Source organism: Oncorhynchus keta, chromosome 9 (genome assembly GCF_023373465.1).
Source record: "Oncorhynchus keta strain PuntledgeMale-10-30-2019 chromosome 9, Oket_V2, whole genome shotgun sequence".
NCBI lineage: Eukaryota > Metazoa > Chordata > Actinopteri > Salmoniformes > Salmonidae > Oncorhynchus > Oncorhynchus keta.
The window spans coordinates 22902820-22927633 of NC_068429.1; the positions used below are offsets into that span (position 1 = coordinate 22902820).

Below are 24814 nucleotides of genomic sequence, written 5' to 3' on the forward strand. Positions count from 1 at the left end.
AGCCTTGATAAGTTGTTTTCAGTAAAGCTACCCTGGAAGAGGAGTAACTGCATTGAATGTATGTTTATGAGTTGACTGTATATATGTGTGCACAATCAGGCACAGAATGGATTTTCAAACCTCCCCATCTCTTACAGAGTTGTCAGTTTAATGAAAACAGGAGAATGGGAGAGCAGGTGTGATCAGCACCGATTTGGCGGTACTGTAGGTATAGGTAGCTAGCAAAAGAGTCTTTAGAATTCTCTGTCAGTCAGTTGGGGCAAGTTGGTGGGGTTGCCATGGGAACGGAGCATTGAGAAAATTGTCCATTGTGGCAAACCAAGGAGGGAGAGAGAGGGAGAGAGGAGAGAAGGTAGCTGTCACTCCTAAGGCTGGCAGTGACAATAGGGGTCAGCGACAGACACATGTAATAGAGTTCTGACTATGAGAGAGAGAGAGAGAGAGAGAGAGAGAGAGAGAGAGAGAGAGAGAGAGAGAGAGAGAGAGAGAGAGCAAGAGAGCGAGCGACACCACATACTGCATACACATGTAGAAACACACACACAACTGTTTAACCATCATCTCTGTGATTTCAGCATCTTATCTGTCTCTGAGGGATACATGCTGTTTCTCAAGCGGGGTCTTTGATGTCGCTATGGTGACTCTCTCCAACTCCTCCATCCAGCCTCTTATCTTCCCCTGACAGACCCCATAGAGGGCAATTAACTAGACACTCAGAGACCCAGTCTGAGCAGCATTACAAAAGCCAAGCCAGTTGACTGCCATCTGTGCATCATCATCCCCCAGGTCCCCTGACACCCACACTGCCTGGTGGTGTGAGGCTGTCCTATTAACTAACTGTCAGGAGGGATGGAGGGAAGAACAGGGAGATGGAGAGAGGGAGGGAGGGGGGACGTTTTATTGGGCTATGGAGGTGGAAGTGAAGAAGAAGTTGGAAGAAGAGTTGAAGGAGAGGAAGTTTGAGAAAGAGGAGGATGAAGGAGAAAGAGGAGAAGGGCTTGTACAGGCCAGATAGTTTAACCTCATTGAGTAGTGGGCAACAAAACCACACCTCCCATAGATAACAATATAACCACACCTCTCATAGATAACCACACCTCTCATAGATAAAACATCTGCTGTGTGTGCCCTCTAACGGACCTTACAGATAACACACACACCTCTATCTGCTGCCACACACACACACAAGCCTGCGCACACACAAGCCTGCGCACACACAAACACTGAGAAATATTATCTTAAAGTGCCTGATATGCTGCTGCCATGGCAACAAGGTGATTAATTGTCCTCAATGAGAATATTGAGGATGTTGGAATGTTTCATTAACTCACACAGGGGCAACTTCAACGTGCATTTCTAGTACCTCTGTTTGGCTATTGCACCTCCTGCTTTTCCCATTCCCTAATGGTACACAGATGTGTGTGTGTGGGATTCACATTTGGCCCCTGCATATGTTCACAATGTGAGAGGAAACCACTGTAATATACTGTTCTCTATACACTACACACACACACCCCATTATGTGATGGAGAAATTAGTGTGTAAAATCCTACTGCAGGCTGCTACACATGTTGCAACCATCTGCACAGTGCTGTGTACCATACGTACATGTAAACGAGGCTTCTCATCATGAGTCCTGAAAACCACGTTTTACTTGCAAACTTTCTACCAGGTGAAACGCTGTCCACAATAAAAACAATGCTGCTAACTCCATGTACATTATAGTAATGTAGCAGACCCTCTTATACAGAGCCACTTCCTACATTTTCACACTTGTCCCCCTGTGTGAATCAAACCCTCAACCGTGGTTTTACAAGCACCTTGCTCTACCAACTGAGCCACACATGTTACTCTGTGCACTAATACAGCCAACAGTCATGTTACAGTCTAAATTACTGTAGCAAGGCTTTGGTTGACAAGCTAACAGACAGACAGACAGACAGACAGACAGACAGACAGACAGACAGACAGACAGACAGACAGACAGACAGACAGACAGACAGATTCCAAGAACACAGGATGAGATGTTACTATCCTTTGTGCAAGCACTTCCAAGAGTTAATGAACAGTGAGCGTGGTGAAATTTGGGGAGCGCATCGTCAGTAGTGTACCTTTGGTTTCTAGGGTGTTCCGGCCTTTCACACTATACACCCTCCCCAAAGGGGGCCAGCGACAGGGTGATCAATCCTACGCTTGCGTCCCATTCCCAATTAGTCATAGGAGTTGCCTTGTTGTTGATAGCCAACATCCCATGGGACTATGCATGGCAGGGGCGTCCTCCTCCCTGAGTCAAGCATTGTTGACCGCATACCTCCTGGCCCTCTCACTTCGGGGCCCAGCTGGGGTCTTTCCTCTTCATCCAGAGCCACTGACTGCTGCCTTCTGCCGCCTCTGATACAGCTTTGATTGCCGAACACTGGCTCTGGCCCTTAATTCCCAGGTCTCTAAGCAGTCTGGTTGTAGATGTTGCCACAAAACCTCTGCAGCCCACCTCCACTGGTCGGACTTCTGTGTTCCAGCCATGATGCCGTGCTTCGGCAGCTAGATCAGCATAGCGCAGATGTTTTCGCCTCATCTACTGAGTTTTCCCAGGGTACTGTGAGCTCAATGATGAAGACCTTATTGAGTGAACGGGACCAGAGCACCATGTCAGGTCTTAGGGTGGTGGTTGCGATCTCCGGAGGAAACACAAGTTGCCGGCCAATGTCAGCTAGCATTTTCCAGTCGCGGGCCAAGCGCAGCTGGTCTCGCTCTAATGGTGTAGAGCCGCTCTTCGGTGGTTTAGCCCCTTTGCGGACAAAGTTTGACAGACAGACAGACAGAAACCCTGAATGCTCTTCTCAATGTCTTCCTTTCCCTCAAGGCTTGAGGTATCAGTGAGGGGTGATTTAAGGGATACCTGTGTGTGTGTTGTGTGTTTCTATCAAACATATGTCAACTGTCAAAACAAGTATTGCAAGTTTCAGGTCTCTACTAACTGACATACAATCAGAGTTGTTGTGTACCAAGCATGTATCCAACAGAAATAGTGAAAGGTTATGTTAGTTCACTACATGGCAGCCAATGGTTAATATCAGTCCTGTTCTTTGCTGCACCATAGTCTAAAGTATCTGTATAGAAATGCATACTGGCATGTCTCACATTCCTGTAGTGGACATGTCCCGATCTGTAGCACATGGTACCTAATGTCTCAGAGCGGTAACAATCAATGTCTGTGATAACATGAATCACATGAAATCACTCTGCATTGAAAACACTTACAGTGGAGGCTGGTGGGAGGAGCTATAGGAGGACGGGCTCATTGTAATGGCTGGAATGGAATTCATGGAATGGAGTCAAACATGTGATTAACATGTGCTTGATACCATTCCATTTATTCCATACCAACCTTTACAATGAGCCTATCCTCCTGACATAGAACACACATTGATAGAGAAAGAAGTATCAGATGCAGATTAGATCAGAGGGCTTTCTATTTAGAGACATCAGAAAACCAGGAGTGGTGTTGGAAAATAAATGGAATGTGCAAAGAAATTATGAAGGAATTATGACGTTATTGATAACAACCTATTACTGAATTCTGAACTCTGCCTGAATTTGCAGTGAACAAAGCCTGTTGTACAAATGTGCCTTTACCCAATGTACCTAGCTGATATCCTTCTCTCTCTCTCTCTCTCTCTCTCTCTCCCTTCTCTCTATTGCTTTTTCTCTCTCCCTCTGTATCCATCTCCTTCTCTCTATCACTTTCTCTCTCTCCCTCTCTCTCTCTCTCTCTCTCTCTCAATTCAATTCAATTCAAGGACTTTATTGGCATGGGAATCGTGTTAACATTGCCAAAGCAAGTGAGGTAGATAATATATAAAGTGAATATATAAAGTGAAATAAACAATACAAATTAACAGTAAACATTACACATACAGAGGTTTCAAAACAATAAAGACATTACAAATGTCATATTATATATATACAGTGTTTTAACAATGTACAAATGGTGAAGGACACAAGATAAAATAAATAAGCATAAATATGGGTTGTATTTACAATGGTGTGTGTTCTTCACTGGTTGCCCTTTTCTCGTGGCAACAGGTCACAAATATTGCTGCTGTGATGGCACACTGTGGAATTTCACCCAGTAGATATGGGAGTTTATTAACATTGGATTTGTTTTCAAATTCTTTGTGGATCTGTGTAATCTGAGGGAAATATGTCTCTCTAATATGGTCATACATTGGGCAGGAGGTTAGGAAGTGCAGCTCAGTTTCCACCTAATTTTGTGGGCAGTGAGCACATAGCCTGTCTTCTCTTGAGACGGCGGCCTTTCTCAATAGCAAGTCTATGCTCACTGAGTCTGTACATAGTCAAAGCTTTCCTTAATTTTGGGTCAGTCACAGTGGTCAGGTATTCTGCCGCTGTGTACTCCCTGTTTAGGGCCAAATAGCATTCTAGTTTGCTCTGTTTTTTTGTTAATTCTTTCCAATGTGTCAAGTAATTATCTTTTTGTTTTCTCATGATATGGTTGGGTCTAATTGTGCTGCTGTCCTGGGGCTCTGTAGGGTGTGTTTGTGTTTGTGAACAGAGCCCCAGGACCAGCTTGCTTAGGGACTCTTCTCCAGGTTCATCTCTCTGTAGGTGATGGCTTTGTTATGGAGGGTTTGGGAATCGTTTCCTTTTAGGTGGTTATAGAATTTAATGTCTCTTTTCTGGATTTGGATAATTAGTGGGTATTGGCCTAATTCTGCTCTGCATGCATTATTTGGTGTTCTACGTTGTACACAGAGGATATTTTTGCAGAATTCTGCGTGCAGAGTCTCAATTTGGTGTTTGTCCCATTTTGTGAATTCTTGGTTGGTGAGCGGACCCCAGACCTCACAACCATAAAGGGCAATGGGCTCTATGACTGATTCAAGTATTTTTAGCCAAATCCTCATTGGTATGTTGAAATTTATGTTCCTTTTGATGGCATAGAATGCCCTTCTTGCCTTGTCTCTCAGATCGTTCACAGCTTTGTGGAAGTTACCTGTGGCGCTGATGTTTAGGCCAAGGTATGTATAGTTTTTTGTGTGCTCTAGGGCAACAGTGTCTAGATGGAATTTGTATTTGTGGTCCTGGTGACTGGACCTTTTTTGGAACACCATTATTTTGGTCAGAATCTGTGCATAAGATCTAGGTGCATAAGATCTAGGTGCTGCTGTAGGCCCTCCTTGGTTGGTGACAGAAGTACCAGATCATCAGCATACAGCAGACATTTGACTTCGGATTCTAGTAGGGTGAGGCCAGGTGCTGCAGACTTTTCTAGTGTCTGCGCCAATTCGTTGATATATATGTTGAAGAGGGTGGGGCTTAAGCTGCATCCCTGTCTCACCCCATGACCCTGAGTGAAGAAATGTGTGTGTTTTTGCCAATTTTAACCGCACACTTGTTGTTTGTGTACATGGATTTTATAATGTATGTTTTACCCCCAACACCACTTTCCATCAGTTTGTATAGCAGACCCTCATGCCAAATTGAGTCGAAGGCTTTTTTTGAAATCAACAAAGCATGAGAAGACTTTGCCTTTGTTTTGGTTTGTTTGGTTGTCAATTAGGTGCGCAGGGTGAATACATGGTCTGTTGTACGGTAATTTGGTAAAAAGCCAATTTGACATTTGCTCAGTACATTGTTCTCATTGAGGAAATGTACGAGTCTGCTGTTAATGATAATGCAGAGGATTTTCCCAAGGTTACTGTTGACGCATATTCCACGGTAGTTATTGGGGTCAAATTTGTCTCCACTTTTGTGGATTGGGGTGATCAGTCCTTGGTTCCAAATATTGGGGAAGATGCCAGAGCTAAGGATGATGTTAAAGAGTTTTAGTATAGCCAATTGGAATTTGTTGTCTGTATATTTGATCATTTCATTGAGGATACCATCAACACCACAGGCCTTTTTGGGTTGGAGGGTTTTTATTTTGTCTTGTAACTCATTCAATGTTATTGGAGAATCCAGTGGGTTCTGGTAGTCTTTAATTGTTGATTCTAAGATCTGTATTTGATCATGTATATGTTTTTGGTCTTTATTCTTTGTTATAGAGCCAAAAAGATTGGAGAAGTGGTTTACCCATACATCTCCATTTTGGATAGATAATTCTTCGTGTTGTTGTTTGTTTAGTGTTTTCCAATTTTCCCAGAAGTGGTTAGAGTCTGTGGATTCTTCAATTACATTGGCTGATTTCTGACATGCTGTTCCTTCTTTTTCCATAGTGTATTTCTGTATTGTTTTAGTGATTCACCATAGTGAAGGCGTAGACTCAGGTTTTCCGGGTCTCTATGTTTTTGGTTGGACAGGTTTCTCAATTTCTTTCTTAGATTTTTGCATTCTTCATCAAACCATTTGTCATTATTGTTAATTTTCTTCGGTTTTCTATTTGAGATTTTTAGATTTGATAGGGAAGCTGAGAGGTCAAATATACTGTTAAGATTTTCTACTGCCAAGTTGACACCTTCACTATTACAGTGGAATGTTTTATCCAGGAAGTTGTCTAAAAGGGATTGAATTTGTTGTTGCCTAATTGTTTTTGGTAGGTTTCCAAACTGCATTCCTTCCATCTATAGCATTTCTTAATGTTACTCAGTTCCTTTGGCTTTGATGCCTCATGATTGAGTATTGCTCTGTTTTAGTAGACTGTGATTTTGCTGTGGTCTGATAGAGGTGTCAGTGGGCTGACTGTGAACGCTCTGAGAGACTCTGGGTTGAGGTCAGTGATAAAGTAGTCTACAGTACTACTGCCAAGAGATGAGCTATAGGTGTACCTACCATAGGAGTCCCCTCGAACCCTACCATTGACTATGTACATACCCAGCGTGCGACAGAGCTGCAGGAGATGTGACCCGTTTTTGTTGGTTATGTTGTCATAGTTGTGCCTAGGGGCCATATGTGGGAGGGAATGCTGTCACCTCCAGGCAGGTGTTTGTCGCCCTGTGTGCTGAGGGTGTCAGGTTCTTGTCCGGTTCTGGCATTTAGGTCGCCACAGACTAGTACATGTCCCTGGGCCTGGAAATGATTGATTTCCCCTCCAGGATGGAGAAGCTGTCTTCATTAAAACATGGGGATTGTAGTGGGGGATATAGGTAGCACACAGGAGGACATTTTTCTCTGTTAGGATCATTTCCTTTTGAATTTCTAGCCAAATGTAGAATGTTCCTGTTTTGATTAATTTAATGGAGTGAGTTAGTTCTGCTCTATACCAAATTAGCATACCCACTGAGTCCCTTCCTGTTTCACACCTGGTAGTTTGGTGGATGGGACTACCAGCTCTCTGTAACCTAGAGGGCAACCAGTGGGTCCGTCTCCTCTATACCAGGTTTCTTGCAGGATGACAATGTCTGTATTACCGATTTCTTTGGTGAAGTCCGGGTTTCTGCTCTTTAGGCCAAAGGCAGATGACCTCAGGCATTGGATATTCCAGGATGATATAGTGAAGGCTTTTTGTTCCATAGACTGTCCAATGTTGTTGGTCGTGGTTTGGCCTCAGGCCAGTAAGTGTGAGCAGAGCCTGCTGAGCATCTGGTACATGCCATTGGCTTGGGCGAGTGGGGGTTGGGACTGTTTGCCTGCTCACTACCTGGGCGTATGTGTGGCTTCCATGTTGAGGCCATCTTTGCGGAGGTGGGGCGCATGGGGTGGGCAGGAGTATAGAAATATATCTCTCTCTATCTCTCTCTCCTTCTCTCAGCAGGATCGCCCCCTGAGAGAACAGGCCGCAGACGGAGTATGCCCAGTAGCACCCGGACAAGACCATACCACCCATGGAACCTGCCGCCGCAGCCACACCCTTCAGAGTCACCGTGAGTACTGACCTACTGGTGTGTGTGTGTGTGTGTGTGTGTGTGTGTGTGTGTGTGTGTGTGTGTGTGTGTGTGTGTGTGTGTGTGTGTGTGTGTGTGTGTGTGTGTGTGTGTGTGTGTGTGTGTGTGTGTGTGTGCGTAGGGCTGGGTGATATATTGTATGTTGATGTATAGTGGTATGGATTCTCACAGTACTGTCTACATAACGATATGTTGATGCAGTGCTAAATGACTGAAATGTTCTACACACACACACACACACACACACACACACACACACACACACACACACACACACACACACACACACACACACACACACACACACACACACACACACCCAGTCCCACAGACAAACAGACAGACACACACACACACTAACACACACTCACACACACACACACACACAGACAGACAGACAGACAGGCGCACACACACACAGACACACACACACAGACAGACAAACAGACAGAGAATCACATACACACACAGACAGACAGACACACAGAGAGAGACACACACACGAACACACACCCACACACATACAGACAGACACACATACACACACTAACACACACCCACACAGACAGACACGCAGAGAGAGACACACGCTAACACACACCCACACACACACAGACAGACACACACACACACACACACCCACTGTGCTTCTGTCTGTCCATCATCATGTATCTCTAAATGAACACTGAGTCAGTTCTCACCATGTTTTATTCAGTAAATAATGACAGCTAATTAATCAACTGCAGAAATGCACTGAGTCATCAATTAGCAGTTAATTACTTATTAGCAGAACACATCCCCATCAATAAGAGATTGGAGTAAAGATGAGAGTGGAGAAGAGGACCTCTGGGTAAACTGTAAACTGACATCAGAATACATTCAGGATGTATATTCATGGCTAAACCAATGGAAATGCTTCACTATCCACTGCAGAACTATTTGATTGGTTCATACAGAGATTCATTCTATAGACTGAGAACTGTAGAATAGATCCACTGATGTTTTATACTAGTTTCCCACTTAATAAAACTGTAGTTGATGTAGTTTACTCTCCCTCTCTCTCGCTCTCGCTCTCTCTCTCTCTCTCTCTCTCTCTCTCTCTCTCTCTCTCTCTCTCTCCTCTCCCTCTCCTCTCCCTCTCTCTCTCTCTCTCTCTCTCTCTCTCTCTCTCTCTCTCTCTCTCTCTCTCTCACTCTCTCTCTCTCTATCGCACTCTCTCTCTCTCTATCGCCCTCTCTCTCTCTCTCTCTCTCTCTCTCTCTCTTTGCCAAACCCTCCACATGTGTCCACAGAATACAAGTGCCTGTTGACTGTACCTATATAAATACTTCCTGTGTGTCAAGCTGTGTGTCCTGGGAGCCATATTAAAACACATTAATGCCAACAGAGCGTCGCTTGGTTGCTGGACATCCCACAGAGTGAGATTGAAGTGTGTTTTATGAACTGAGCTACTGTTTTCCTCCAGGTTTTAAGAGCAAATAAAGCAACTGTAGATTGGCTTGTTGGGATTATGAACAGATAATGGTGGTACATGTAGAGGAAGTTTTGTGTGGCAGGGATTATGCATGCTGTGGCTGAACACATATGCTGTGTGTGTGTGTGTGTGTGTGTGTGTGTGTGTGTGTGTGTGTGTGTGTGTGTGTGTGTGTGTGTGTGTGTGTGTGTGTGTGTGTGTGTGTGTGTGTGTGTGTGTGTGTGTGTGTGTGTGTGTGTGTGTGTGTGTGTGTGTGTGTGTGTGTGTGTGTGTGTGTGTGTGTGTGTGTGTGTGTGTGTGTGTGTGTGTGTGTAGCGAAAGAGAAGAGGTGATAGAGAGAGAGAGAGAGAGAGAGAGAGAGAGAGAGAGAGAGAGAGAGAGAGAGAGAGAGAGAGAGAGAGAGAGAGAGAGAGAGAGAGAGAGAGAGAGAGAGAGAGAGAGATGGTTTGATAATGATTGCAAAATCTTAGAAAGTAATTGAGAAATATATCTACTCAAAAACACAGAGAACCAGACAACAAAAATATACGCCTTCAATATGGGGAAAACTGAAGCAATACAAACACACCCTAAGAACAAAAAAACAACAGCACATTAGAAATCAGCTGGATGGAATTGAGGAATCCATTGAATCAAACCACTTCTGGGAGAATTGGAATAAATTAAACAAACCTCATCATGAGGAATTGGCTCTCCAAAATGGGGATATGTGGAGAAATCACTTTGCAAACCTCTACAGCAATATAACAAAGAGCCCAGAACAAAAATATATACAAGAAAAATTACAAATCCTTGAATCAGCAGTTAAAGGCTATCAGAATCCTGTGGATACCCCAGTTACAGAAAAATGATTATTGGAAAAACTATGCACTCTCCAACCCAAAAAGGCCTGTGGTGCTGATGGTATTTTAAATGAAATTATCAAATATACAGACCACAAATTCAAATTGAACAGAAGCCAGATTGGATTTCTAAAGAATGATCGTACAACAGACCACATTTATACCCTCCACACTCTAATTGATAAACAAGTAAACCAAAACAAAGGCAAAATCTACTCGTGTTTTTTATAGGTCTTTTTTATACACTAAAAACAAATGTGCGGTTAAAATTGGCAACGAGCAAACAGACTTCTTCTCTCAGGGACGAGGAGTGAAACAGGGCTTCCCAATAAGTCCAACACTATTTAACATCTACATTAATGATTTGTCAAAAACATTAGAAGAATCGGCAGCACCTGGTATCACCCTACACAACACTGAAATCAAGTGTCTGCTGTACGCAGATGACCTGGTGCTGCTGTCTCCCACTAAAAAGGGGTTACAGCAGCACCTAGATTGTCTTCACAGGTTCTGTCAGAGAGAGAGAGAGAGAGAGAGAGAGAGGGTTAATAGAGAGAGAGAGAGAGAGAGAGAGAGAGAGAGAGAGAGAGAGAGAGAGAGAGAGAGAGAGAGAGAGAGAGCGTTAATAGAGAGAGAGAGAGAGAGAGAGAGAGAGAGAGAGAGAGAGGGTTAATAGAGAGAGAGAGAGAGAGAGAGAGAGAGAGAGAGAGAGAGAGAGAGAGAGATAGAGAGGGCGTACCCAGAGAGAGAGAGAGAGGGTGAAAGAGAGAGAGAGAGAGAGGGCGAAAGAGAGAGAGAGAGAGGTTGAGAGAGAGAGAGAGAGAGAGAGAGAGAGAGAGAGAGAGAGAGAGAGAGAGAGAGAGGGAGCGATAGAGAGAGAGAGAGAGAGAGAGAGAGAGAGAGAGAGAGAGAGAGAGAGAGAGAGAGAGAGAGAAGGTTGATAGAGAGAGAGAGAGAGAGAGAGAGAGAGAGAGAGAGAGAGAGAGAGAGAGAGAGAGAGAGAGAGAGAGAGAGAGAGAGAGAGAGAGACTTTGACTTTTGGTCTTGCTTTATTGAAACATTCTTAATTCATTTAAAACTCACCCCCCCACTCCTAAAATAAATAAAAAAATAAAAAATAAATAAAAATACACAAAAACCCCCTCCTACAACCGTATATCCAAAACATCTTCCCCAGCAATACAGACAGCCCCCCCCAACACACCATATCTCCTCAAACATCTCCACACATTTGATCATCTTATAGAACTCAAACTCAACCCTAAGGCGCGCAGAGACCATCCCATGAAACAGTAGTAAAGGGTCTGTTATCCCCCACCTTGACCCTGTTCCTCCTTGTTAGCCAAATAGCTAACTTTGCCTGAGCAAACAGAAAATTCAACAAAACACATTTTTCTTTCTCCTTACTCGAATACCTGTATCCCATTATAAACATCCCAACAGCAAAAAACACCCCCAACCTGTCACACAGACATTCCAACAGAGACATTAATGGCATTAACCTGGTGCACACAGAAAACACATGAATTACAGTTTCTTTAATTTGACAGAAAGGACACCCCTGCCCAATTCCCGGCTCAACCCGTGTCAACCAGCTGTTAGTGGCCAGGGCTCCATGAAAAACCCTCCACTGGAGGTCCCCTGACCTCTTTGGTACTGGGGGTTTGTAGAGCGCCCTCCATCTAAAACCCACCATACTCTCCGCCCCACATAGCCCCTGCCACTGATGTGCCTTCACTCCTGTTAGGCTTCTAATGCTCCTCACCTTAACGCAGAGGTTGTAGAGGGCTTTACCTCCCACCCCTCAAACTCCCCAGGCTCGGAGTGTTAAAATCTAACAAGTCCTCCAGACCCCCTTGCCAGTCTCCAGTCTCTGCCGTCACCTGCAGTGGCGGGAACATTGGTGGCCCCTCTCCCTTTGGCCTCTCAAACACCCCCCTTACCGGCTCAGACAGTGCCTCCTGGACCTCCTCCAGGAATCTCTCCAGCAGCCTAAGAGACGTTATTCCTGTTTGTTGCGCCAAGACCTCCGGGGTTTTCCACCCCTCCTCTCCCAGCAGTCTCAGGTCACCCAGCCTTTGTAAACCCCCTGCCATCAGTTGCCTCTGCAGGGTGGCCGACTGAACCGATCTCAAAGGGATGGCTGGGTTGTGGAAGATGGGCTCCTCCCACACCCACTGCCCAGGCTCCACACCCCCTTCTCGTGTGGGCCTTAGCAGCTGCCAGGCCCTCAGCACCGCAGAGTAAAACTCTGAGAGACCTGCTGTACTCAGCCTCTCCAGCTTCATGAGGAACAGCTGCCGGTCCAACCCTAATCCGCCAGCTCTCCTCAGCAGCGCGCATGCTGGTTCCCTCCAGCCAACATCAGTGTGGTACAGCAGTCTCTGCACCGCCTTTAGTCGGAAAGCAGCCATCCTGCTCTCCAGTTCCACCAGGCCCTGTCCTCCTTCGTGGACGGTCATGTACAAAACTGCTGCCTTCAGCCAGTGATGTCCTGACCAAAAAAGTCCACCAGCTTGCGTTGCAGGTCTGCAAGCAGACCGGCGGGGGTTGAGGACAGCCAGTTTATGCCACAAGGAAGATGCCACCAGGTTGTTGATTATCAGCACCCTCCCTCTATATGACACTTGGGACAGGAGCCACCTCCACCTGGCCAGTCTTGACACCACTGCCTGTGTCAGCCCCTCCCAGTTCTTGCTGACCCACCTCTCCGAGCCCAGGTACACCCCCAACACTTTAAGCCCTTCACAACCCCACTGCAAACCCCTGGAAGCAGAGGAGGAGCCCTATCCCCCATGCCCCACATAACAGAGCTTTGCTCTTTCCCCAGTTTACCTTAGCTGATGAAGCTCCCTCATACACCTTCAGACTGGTCTCTAGTTCCTGCATATCTTGCCCATCCCTGACCATCACAGAAACATCATCTGCATATGCTGAGACTGCAATTCCTGTCACCACATCCATGCCTGTCCAGCACACTCCCGCAGTCTCCTGCGTAGCAGTCCTAAAAAAGGCTCAATGGCTAGTGTGTACAGCTGCCCAGATAGAGGGCATCCTTGTCTAATGCCCCGTCTCACCCAGACTGGCCTACTGAGCCCCCTCCCACCTTAACCATACATGACGCCCCAGCATACAACAGCTTCACACAGGTCACAAAACTCTTCCCAAACCCAAACACAGACATCGCATTAAACAGATACTCATGATCCACTCTATCAAAAGCCTTCTCTTGATCTAAAGAGACCAGTCCAAAGTTCACATTAGAACCTCTCGACAAGTCCAACATGTCCCTAATCAAGAACAAGTTGTCCGTGATTGAGCGTCCCGGTACACAATATGTCTGGTCCTTGTGTATTATAGAGTCCAGATGGGACTTCAGTCTGTTAGAGAGGACCTTGGCAAAAATCTTGTAGTCCGCACAGAGTAATGCCACAGGCCTCCAGTTCTTAAGTTCACACAAGTCCCCTTTTTTGGGCAGGAGAGTCAGAGCCGCCCGACGGCAGCTCATCGGCAACTCTCCTACCCCTACGCATTCTCGCAACACGCAAAAGAAATCCTGTCCAATTGTTCCCAGAATTTTTGTAAAATTCCACTGGAAGTCCATCAACCCCGGGTGCACGACCGGGGGACATCTGGGTTACTGCCTCTGCCAGTTCATGTGACAACAGAGGAATGTCCATTTCATCCCTCTGTGCCCGAGAGAGCTTAGGGAGTCCTGCGAACAAGACCTGAGCACACATAGGATCACACATTTCTGCCCTATACAATTCAGTATAAAACTCCACAGTCCGCTCCCGCATCTCCCCCACCACAGAGGTCACCCGCCCATCAGACAGCCGTAGACAATGCATACCCTTGGCTTCACTGCTCTGTCTTTCCAAACCAAAGAAGAAGGAGCTGGGAGCATCCATCTCCTTGAGCATGGAGAACCTAGCTCTTACAAGTGCTCCCTTTGCTTTAACCTGGAAAAAACTGCCCAGGTCCCTACGTAATTCGGCTAAGTTAGCCTGGAGGCCTACATTGCCTTGCCCCACCATCTCTACCTCCATCTCACTAATACACCGCTCTAGTTCCCCCAACACTCTCCTAGCCTCTGAGGATGAGAGAGCTGTGTACTGTTGACAGAAAAGCCGAATTTGCACTTTCCCCACATCCCACCACTGACTCAGAGACTCATACTCCTCTCTTCGCTGCCCCCATCTTTCCCAAAAAGTCTGGAAACCTGAGCAAAAAGTGGCATCTTGTAAGAGCTTTACATTGAACTTCCAATAAGATGCCTGCCGGGGCCCTGGTGAAATAGACAGCCGAGCCATGGTTATGTGGTGATCCGAAAACCCCACTGGGAGAATGGTAGCACCCAGAAGCCTATTGCTCTGATTCCTGGACATGTAAAAACGATCAAGTCGAGCTGCACTCACCCTAGCCCCAAAAACCTTCACCCACGTATACTGTCTTGTGTTTGGATGTTTAGTTCTCCAAACATCCACTAGGTCAAACTGATTAAAGATGTCCCTTAACACTCCCACTGACACTGAATGAGGCTCTTCCCCATTTCTGTCTTTTGTAAAATCCATTGTACAGTTCCAGTCACCTCCGATCACCAGCGTCTCCTCAGGCGCTACTTGTGAGAGTTCCTGTCTAAGACTCCCAAATAGAACCCCTCTTTCTCTCCCTGTGTTAGGCGCATACACATTTATAAAGACAAAACACATGTTGTTAATTTCTGCTTTAACAACAAGCAACCTACCCCTACACACCTCCTTTGAGGAGCAAATTTTACAGCCAGACCCGGTGCAAAAAGGACTGCCACCCCTGCACTAAGATTTGTCCCATGGCTCAACACACTTGCCCCTTTCCACCAGAGCCCCCAATCAACTTCATTCACCACATCACTATGCGTCTCCTGCAGAAACAACACCTGTACTTGTTTATGTTTTACATATTCACTCAACACACTCCTCTTTCCCCGCATCTCTGGCGCCATTTATATTGAGCGAGCCTACCCGAAGAGTCTCCATAAGAAGTGGGAGAAAAGCCAGCAGAGAAATAGACCAATAGCAAAGCTCAAAAAGCCCCAGTGTCAGTAAGAAATTAAACATTTAAACAGTGTCTGAAGGTAAACCTTTACGCACTGTTGTGACCCACTTCCTCAACCTAAACCGTTTCTTGGGTGAGAGGACACCATGCCCCTCATTTCTCATAGCATGTTGTACTGATCTTACAAACTTTCTAGGATCAGGAAAAAAGCCTCAAGATTAACTTTTTTCCCCTTAGTCTCATTCAGGAACCTTGTCAGTTCTCTCAACGTGTACTTAGACCCCTCTGGTTGACTGGCTGTCAGCTCCGGGCCAATTGAAGAGGAGTCTGAAAAAAATACCTCCTCATCCTCTTCCTCAGACTCACTTTCCTCCTCTTCTCTATCTCCCACCCTGACCACCTGCCCTTTCTCTCTGGTTAGGGCCTCACCCACAGCAACAGGCAACATTTCCATGGTGCCTTTGTCCACACCCTTTTCTTTTTCCTCTTGACACCCTCCTCCTCCTCCCTAATCTCTTACACTTCCCCACTATACCTCCTCATCCACTAGAATAACCTGACTAGACGCAGTATCATCTGCACCACCCTCCATAGCATGACTAGGGCCAGCCTCAGCTACACCACCCTCCATAGCATGACTAGGGCCAGCCTCAGCTACACCACCCTCCATAGCATGACTAGGGCCAGCCTCAGCTGCACCACCCTCCATAGCATGACTAGGGCCAGCCTCAGCTACACCACCCTCCATAGCATGACTAGGGCCAGCCTCAGCTACAACACCCTCCATAGCATGACTAGGGCCAGCCTCAGCTATACCACCCTCCATAGCATGTCTAGGCCCAGCCTCAGCTACCCCACCATCTCTAGCCTGACTAGACCCAGCCTCTGCTTCTCCACCATCTCTAGCCTGACTAGACCCAGCCTCATCTACACCACCATCTCTAGACTGACTAGGCCCAGCCTCTGCTGTCTGCATCTCCTTACCCCTGCATTTTCACCTCGATTTCCCCCCTTGCGCTCGTACCCTCCCCTTGTCTATGGCCTTTATGTGGGCACGCAAAGCTCTTGTGCCCCAAATCCCCACATTCAAAACACCGTAGACTATCTGTGCTGGCAAAACCTGCATAGAGCCCTTCCCCATGCCTCACTTTAAAATGCACATTTAGCTGTTGCTCATTATTGTTCAGAAACATAAACACTTGCCTCCTGAATGAAACAACGTGCTTAACGGCATCTGCCTGAAAACCTGCTGACAGTACACGGAAACCGCTAGCAAACTTACCAAAACGACTCAGCTCTTTCCTAATTTGATCATCCGTAATAAACGGAGGCAAATTTGCCACTACAACTCTTGTTGAAGGGGTAGAGAGAGGTGAAATTGACACCAACACATCCCTTACAAATATTCCGCTAGCAATTAGCCTACCGACCAAATTAGCCCTTTTCATGAACACAACCACAGCCTTGTTCATTCTAGAAGCAGAATGTATAAACTCAGCTCCTACCTGTTCACCGACCGCGAGCAGAACCTCCTCCACCTTAACTCCGTTCTCAGGAACACACCTGAAACCATGCTGTATCGACAGCGTCTCCTGCGCACTAGGCTGAGAAGCCATTGCGCACACTATACCTTGCAACCCCCCGGAACGTTACTCTGTCCTCTTCCACCCTAACTTTGAAAAAAAAAACTTTGGATACCGCTAAAAACAAATATTGCATTAACCCTCCACCATAGAAAATAACATGTAAAGAAAAGAATAGAATCAAGAAAGTTAGTTAGGATAGAGCTTTCCACACCAAACACTCAAACTCCAAAAAACACCCAGCATGCACCGAGAGAGAGAGAGAGAGAGAGAGAGAGAGAGAGAGAGAGGGCGAAAGAGAGAGAGAGAGAGAGGGCGAAAGAGAGAGAGAGAGAGGTTGAGAGAGAGAGAGAGAGAGAGAGAGAGAGAGAGAGAGAGAGAGAGAGAGAGAGAGAGAGAGAGAGAGCGATAGAGAGAGTGAGAGAGAGAGAGAGAGAGAGAGAGAGAGAGAGAGAGAGAGAGAGAGAGAGAGAGAGAGAGAGAGAGAGAGAGAGAGAGAGAGAGGGCGATAGAGAGAAAGACAGAGAGAGAGAGAGAGAGAGAGAGGGCGATAGAGAGAGAGAGAGAGAGAGAGAGAGAGAGACGCAGAGGAGTCAGACAAAGAAGACTCAATATTGATTGGACGTCAGTTATTAAGCTGCTCTTCCCAAGAGAGGAGAGGAAAGGAGAGAAGAGGCAAAGAAAGGAGAGAATGAGGGTGTCAGGTTGAGGAGAAAACTGATTAGATGAAGTCACTGTGTCTCTCCACAAAGTCACGTGACCACTTATCTCTGTCCTGTGGACATATGGGTAAGTTCATTAAGTTTCTGTATGGATATGATATAATAGTGGCAGCAGGTTATTAAGTTATTCAGCTGCTCTTCCCAAGAGAGGAGAGGAAAGGAGAGAATGAGAGAAGAGGCAAAGAAAGGAGAGAATGAGAGAAGAGGCAAAGAAAGGAGAGAATGAGAGAAGAGGCAAAGAAAGGAGAGAATGAGAGAGTTAACCAAACTCAAACCATCACTTAAGCCATAAGCAAGAAAATCACAAACCTACACAGAATTAGAGCAACTTTATACCCCTTCAATATGGCTGCAGTCTGTGCCATCTAATTAATACACTGCCCTCGTCTGGCAAGTAGGGCAGTGTATTGTAGGGTGGCAGGGTAGCCTAGTGGTTAGAGCGTTGGACTAGTAACTGGAAGGTTGCAAGTTCAAACCCCTGAGCTGATAGTGAACAGGCAGTTAACCCACTGTCCCTAGGCTGTCATTGAAAATAAGAATTAGTTCTTAACTGACTGGCCCACTTTTCTCCACTCTGTTTACTGCTGTGTGTGATGCGTGTGTGTGTGTGTGTGTGTGTGTGTGTGTGTGTGTGTGTGTGTGTGTGTGTGTGTGTGGTATCCTGCAAACCATCACCCATTCTGTGTTTCACACCGTGAGCTAAATGGAATGGATTACAAAGACCAGTACATTGCTGGCCAGAACATCAACCTGGTAGCTACTGAGGTGAGACAGGTGGTCACAGCACACATACACAAATATTATGTTGTCAGAGGAGTCTGGTTGATGTTGATGATGATGTGTTTACTTGTAAGCCAGATATTGCTGTTGTGGGGGAGCCAGAGGGGAGGGCTGATTCAGGACATGGAGGTTACATGGAGCCGGCTTTTGCAGACTATCTCATCAAATAGCAGCCCCTCATATCAAAACCAACACAGCCGGGGATACAGATGCAAGTTTGTTGATATTTGGCAGTCTGGGCCACACACATAAGCTTGCTGTAGATGGCCTCCAGATTGCAGGCCTGCCTAAGACCAGAGCAAGGCAGCTGGTTAGGTACTGCTCTGTTTCAGAGGTTATGGGCAGCCTAGCTGTGTGGAGGAAAAGGCACTTTTTGTTCCTGTGAGTGTCCTTGTGTCGACCCTTGAAATTGTTGAGCCCTTTGTTGTGATGTAATGTGATTGGTGGATTTAATAAAGTATTTAGAATGTGTGTGTGCGTGTGCGTGTGCGTGTGTGTGTGTGTGTGCATGTGTGTGTCCCAGTAACTATGCATGCTGTGACGGGTGTCCCCTCTGCTCAAACAAAACCAAAGTGGAAAAAAATTATCCCAGGGGAATTGTCCTGATCAAGATCATTCAACAAACCATTGGCCCAGATATAAAGACACACAGACGAGTGGGGCACACACAAACACACCTACAGTAAGTTGGAATGAGTCATCTCAGACATTCACATAAAGCATTCACACACGTACAGTGCATTGGGAAAGTATTCAGACCCCTTCACATCCATATTGTTACATTACAGCCTTATTCTAAAATGGATTCAATACATAGTTTCCGTCATCAATCTACACACAATACCCCATAATGACAAAGTGAAAACAGCTTTTCTGAAATGTTAGCACATTTAAAAAGTATTACAAATATTGTATTTGGGGAGTTTCTCCGTTCTTCTCTGCAGATCCTCTCAAGCTCTGTCAGGTTGGAGGGGATTTTCAGGTCTCTCCAGAGAGGTTCCACTGGGCTCCATCTGGGCCTCTCAAGGGCATTCAGGGACATGTCCCGAAGCAACTGCATAGTGAGATCCATATGGTCATACTATTGTGTATTCTGGGGCTTTGCTGTACCTTGCCATAGGTTTACACTCTAGGTTCTGGTACTCTTGCGTACTGCAAGTCCTTCCTGGGTTTTAAGCTTCATTCTCTGCAATGTTGTTCATCACCTGGGGTATATATATATTATTATTTATACTCATCAATATTATTTGGCATTGTTTGCCTTCATTTATGCCGTAAAGTATGCATTAACCTAAGGGAATGTTATGTGTTCATGTTTTGATCCTCTTGATAAGTGCAGGGTCTGAAAATGTGTGGATGTATTGATCATCTATGACAATATCGCACGACGAGCAAAACGTTTAACTGTTTGATCCATAACAGGTTCATAAATAATAATACTGTCAAATTGCAGAAATCATTTGATATTAGGATAAAAACAACTGCATTGGACATTTAACATGGATCTGGTCTGTGGGGTCAGAAAGAAGTAGACCGTGACACGGCCTGATCAGCATGCCAACCAGCACACACAGATTATTATACAACACTTAGGAGCCATGGAGATAGCAGGAAGGAGGTGGTCCTTACTGTGCTCGCAATCACTCCTTCTCCTTATTTCACTCCTCTCTTGTTCATTCCTCTCTCTAGCACTCTTTTCTTTTCGTCTCTCTCATAATGAACATGCCTCTGTCCTGCATCCTTTCTAGTCGCTCGTTTTATTCTTCTTCTTTCTTCTCCCCTCATATTCTGTCTCATTCCGTCTCATTCTGTCTCATTCCGTTTCATTCTGTCTAATTTTATCTCATTCTGTCTCGTTCTGTCTCATTCCGTCTCATTCCGTCTCATTCCGTCTCATTCTGTCTCATTCCGTCTCATTCTGTCTCATTCCGTTTCATTCTGTCTAATTTTATCTCATTCTGTCTCGTTCTGTCTCATTCTGTCTCATTCCGTCTCATTCCGTCTCATTCCGTCTCATTCTGTCTCATTCCGTCTCATTCTGTCTCATTCCGTCTCATTCTGTCTCATTCCGTCTCATTCTGTCTCATTCCGTCTCATTCCGTCTCATTCCGTCTCATTCTGTCTCATTCCGTCTCATTCTGTCTCATTCCGTTTCATTCTGTCTCATTTTGGCTAATTCCGTCTCATTCTGGCTAATTCTATCTCATTCTGTCTCGTTCTGTCTCATTCTGTCACATTCCATCTCATTCCGTCTCATTCCGTCTCATTCTGTCTCATTCCGTCTCATTCTGTCTCATTCCGTCTCATTCTGTCTAATTTTATCTCATTCTGTCTCGTTCTGTCTCATTCTGTCACATTCCATCTCATTCCGTCTCATTCCGTCTCATTCTGTCTCATTCCGTCTCATTCCGTCTCATTCCGTCTCATTCCGTCTCATTCCGTCTCATTCTGTCTCATTCCGTCTCATTCTGTCTCATTCCGTCTCATTCTGTCTCACTCCGTCTCATTCCGTCTCATTCTGTCTCATTCCGTCTCATTCTGTCTCATTCCGTCTCATTCTGTCTCATTCCGTTTCATTCTGTCTCATTTTGGCTAATTCCGTCTCATTCTGGCTAATTCTATCTCATTCTGTCTCATTCTGTCTAATTTTATCTCATTCTGTCTCGTTCTGTCTCATTCTGTCACATTCCATCTCATTCCGTCTCATTCCGTCTCATTCCGTCTCATTCCGTCTCATTCTGTCTCATTCTGTCACATTCCATCTCATTCCGTCTCATTCTGTCTCATTCCGTCTCATTCCGTCTCATTCCGTCTCATTCTGTCTCATTACGTCTCATTCCGTCTCATTCCGTCTCATTCCGTCTCATTCCGTCTCATTCTGTCACATTCCATCTCATTCCATCTCATTCTGTCTCATTCTGTCTCATTGTATCTCATTCTGGCTCATTCTGGCTCATTCTGGCTCCATCCCGCTCTTTTTGTGCTCTGGCTCCTATTTATTTCCTTATTGTTCTTCTATGTATCTCTCTCTCCTCTGTCCTACACTTTCTTTAATTTTCTCAGTCACTTTTTCACCTCTACTTATACCCTCTCCTCTTTCTTCGTACCTCTCCTCTCTCCTCTCTTCTGTGTGTATGTGTGTGTGTGTGTGATATTGACAGGTGCAGCTAGATGGATGGTTCACCTGGGCAGTGTACTGTCCCTAGTTCACAGGGGCTCAGATGTGAGATATATGCTGTTCTAATACAGGTACCAGTCAGTTGTATTGAACAGAGTGGGAGAGTACAGTATAGGCTGCTGTTCTGTATGGCCTTAGCCCTCTCATATAGTCCTCCACTGCTGTGTCTGTCTGGATGACTAGTGCACTGTGCAACACACACAAATCAAATATGAGTTTGAGAGAGGGAAGCGAAAATGAAAATGAATAGTAGTTAAAAAATCTGTGAAGTGACTCCTCTGATCTCCTCTCTCCTCCCTTATCCTCAGATAGATTGAGGGGCACTGTGAAGTGACTCCTCTGATCTCCTCTCTCTCCTCCCTTATCCTCAGATAGATTGTAGGGCACTGTGAAGTGACTCCTCTGATCTCCTCTCTCTCCTCCCTTATCCTCAGATAGATTGTAGGGCACTGTGAAGTGACTCCTCTGATCTCCTCTCTCTCCTCCCTTATCCTCAGATAGATTGAGGGGCACTGTGAAGTGACTCCTCTGATCTCCTCTCTCTCCTCCCTTATCCTCAGATAGATTGCAGGGCACTGTGAAGTGACTCCTCTGATGTCCCCTCTCCTCCCTTATCCTCAGATAGATTGTAGGGCACTGTGAAGTGACTCCTCTGATCTCCTCTCTCCTCCCTTATCCTCAGATAGATTGCAGGGCACTGTGAAGTGACTCCTCTGATGTCCCCTCTCCTCACTTATCCTCAGATAGATTGAGGGGCACTGTGAAGTGACTCCTCTGATCTCCTCTCTCTCCTCCCTTATCCTCAGATAGATTGAGGGGCACTGTGAAGTGACTCCTCTGATCTCCTCTCTCTCCTCCCTTATCCTCAGATAGATTGAGGGGCACTGTGAAGTGACTCCTCTGATCTCCTCTCTCCCTCCCTTATCCTCAGATAGATTGAGGGGCACTGTGAAGTGACTCCTCTGATCTCCTCTCTCCTCCCTTATCCTCAGATAGATTGAGGGGCACTGTGAAGTGACTCCTCTGATCTCCTCTCTCCTCCCTTATCCTCAGATAGATTGTAGGGCACTGTGAAGTGACTCCTCTGATCTCCTCTCTCCCTCCCTTATCCTCAGATAGATTGCAGGGCACTGTGAAGTGACTCCTCTGATCTCCTCTCTCTCTCCCTTATCCTCAGATAGATTGAGGGGCACTGTGAAGTGACTCCTCTGATGTCCTCTCTCCTCCCTTATCCTCAGATAGATTGTAGGGCACTGTGAAGTGACTCCTCTGATCTCCTCTCTCTCCTCCCTTATCCTCAGATAGATTGTAGGGCACTGTGAAGTGACTCCTCTGATCTCCTCTCTCTCCTCCCTTATCCTCAGATAGATTGTAGGGCACTGTGAAGTGACTCCTCTGATCTCCTCTCCTCCCTTATCCTCAGATAGATTGAGGGGCACTGTGAAGTGACTCCTCTGATGTCCTCTCTCCTCCCTTATCCTCAGATAGATTGAGGGGCACTGTGAAGTGACTCCTCTGATCTCCTCTCTCCTCCCTTATCCTCAGATAGATTGTAGGGCACTGTGAAGTGACTCCTCTGATCTCCTCTCTCCTCCCTTATCCTCAGATAGATTGCAGGGCACTGTGAAGTGACTCCTCTGATCTCCTCTCTCCTCCCTTATCCTCAGATAGATTGAGGGGCACTGTGAAGTGACTCCTCTGATGTCCTCTCTCCTCCCTTATCCTCAGATAGATTGTAGGGCACTGTGAAGTGACTCCTCTGATCTCCTCTCTCTCCTCCCTTATCCTCAGATAGATTGTAGGGCACTGTGAAGTGACTCCTCTGATCTCCTCTCTCTCCTCCCTTATCCTCAGATAGATTGTAGGGCACTGTGAAGTGACTCCTCTGATCTCCTCTCCCCTCCCTTATCCTCAGATAGATTGAGGGGCACTGTGAAGTGACTCCTCTGATGTCCTCTCTCCTCCCTTATCCTCAGATAGATTGTAGGGCACTGTGAAGTGACTCCTCTGATCTCCTCTCTCTCCTCCCTTATCCTCAGATAGATTGTAGGGCACTGTGAAGTGACTCCTCTGATCTCCTCTCTCTCCTCCCTTATCCTCAGATAGATTGTGGGGCACTGTGAAGTGACTCCTCTGATCTCCTCTCTCCTCCCTTATCCTCAGATAGATTGTAGGGCACTGTGAAGTGACTCCTCTGATGTCCTCTCTCCTCCCTTATCCTCAGATAGATTGTAGGGCACTGTGAAGTGACTCCTCTGATGTCCCCTCTCCTCCCTTATCCTCAGATAGATTGTAGGGCACTGTGAAGTGACTCCTCTGATCTCCTCTCTCTCCTCCCTTATCCTCAGATAGATTGTAGGGCACTGTGAAGTGACTCCTCTGATGTCCTCTCTCCTCCCTTATCCTCAGATAGATTGTAGGGCACTGTGAAGTGACTCCTCTGATCTCCTCTCTCTCCTCCCTTATCCTCAGATAGATTGTAGGGCACTGTGAAGTGACTCCTCTGATGTCCCCTCTCCTCCCTTATCCTCAGATAGATTGTAGGGCACTGTGAAGTGACTCCTCTGATCTCCTCTCTCTCCTCCCTTATCCTCAGATAGATTGTAGGGCAATGTGAAGTGACTCCTCTGATGTCCTCTCTCTCCTCCCTTATCCTCAGATAGATTGTAGGGCACTGTGAAGTGACTCCTCTGATGTCCTCTCTCCTCCCTTATCCTCAGATAGATTGAGGGGCACTGTGAAGTGACTCCTCTGATCTCCTCTCTCCTCCCTTATCCTCAGATAGATTGTAGGGCACTGTGAAGTGACTCCTCTGATCTCCTCTCTCCTCCCTTATCCTCAGATAGATTGCAGGGCACTGTGAAGTGACTCCTCTGATCTCCTCTCTCTCTCCCTTATCCTCAGATAGATTGAGGGGCACTGTGAAGTGACTCCTCTGATGTCCTCTCTCCTCCCTTATCCTCAGATAGATTGTAGGGCACTGTGAAGTGACTCCTCTGATCTCCTCTCTCTCCTCCCTTATCCTCAGATAGATTGTAGGGCACTGTGAAGTGACTCCTCTGATCTCCTCTCTCTCCTCCCTTATCCTCAGATAGATTGTAGGGCACTGTGAAGTGACTCCTCTGATCTCCTCTCTCCTCCCTTATCCTCAGATAGATTGAGGGCACTGTGAAGTGACTCCTCTGATGTCCTCTCTCCTCCCTTATCCTCAGATAGATTGTAGGGCACTGTGAAGTGACTCCTCTGATCTCCTCTCTCTCCTCCCTTATCCTCAGATAGATTGTAGGGCACTGTGAAGTGACTCCTCTGATCTCCTCTCTCTCCTCCCCCTTATCCTCAGATAGATTGTGGGGC

The 24814-nt window shown here is 46.1% G+C and overlaps 1 protein-coding gene across 13 annotated transcripts in view; it reads left to right on the plus strand.

The window, feature by feature from the left end:
* Positions 1-24814, plus strand: part of LOC118376650 (disabled homolog 2-interacting protein-like) — a 323821-nt gene that overhangs the window by 105955 nt on the left and 193052 nt on the right. For 12 of the 13 annotated variants that reach the window (XM_052525470.1, XM_052525481.1, XM_052525473.1 and 9 more), the window contains exon 2: positions 7712-7823. In XM_052525470.1, the coding sequence (XP_052381430.1) occupies positions 7785-7823 (39 nt within the window). In that variant the 5' untranslated portion in view covers positions 7712-7784. The remainder of the gene's footprint in view (positions 1-7711; positions 7824-24814) is intronic. The other variant, XM_052525471.1, reaches the window with a different exon arrangement.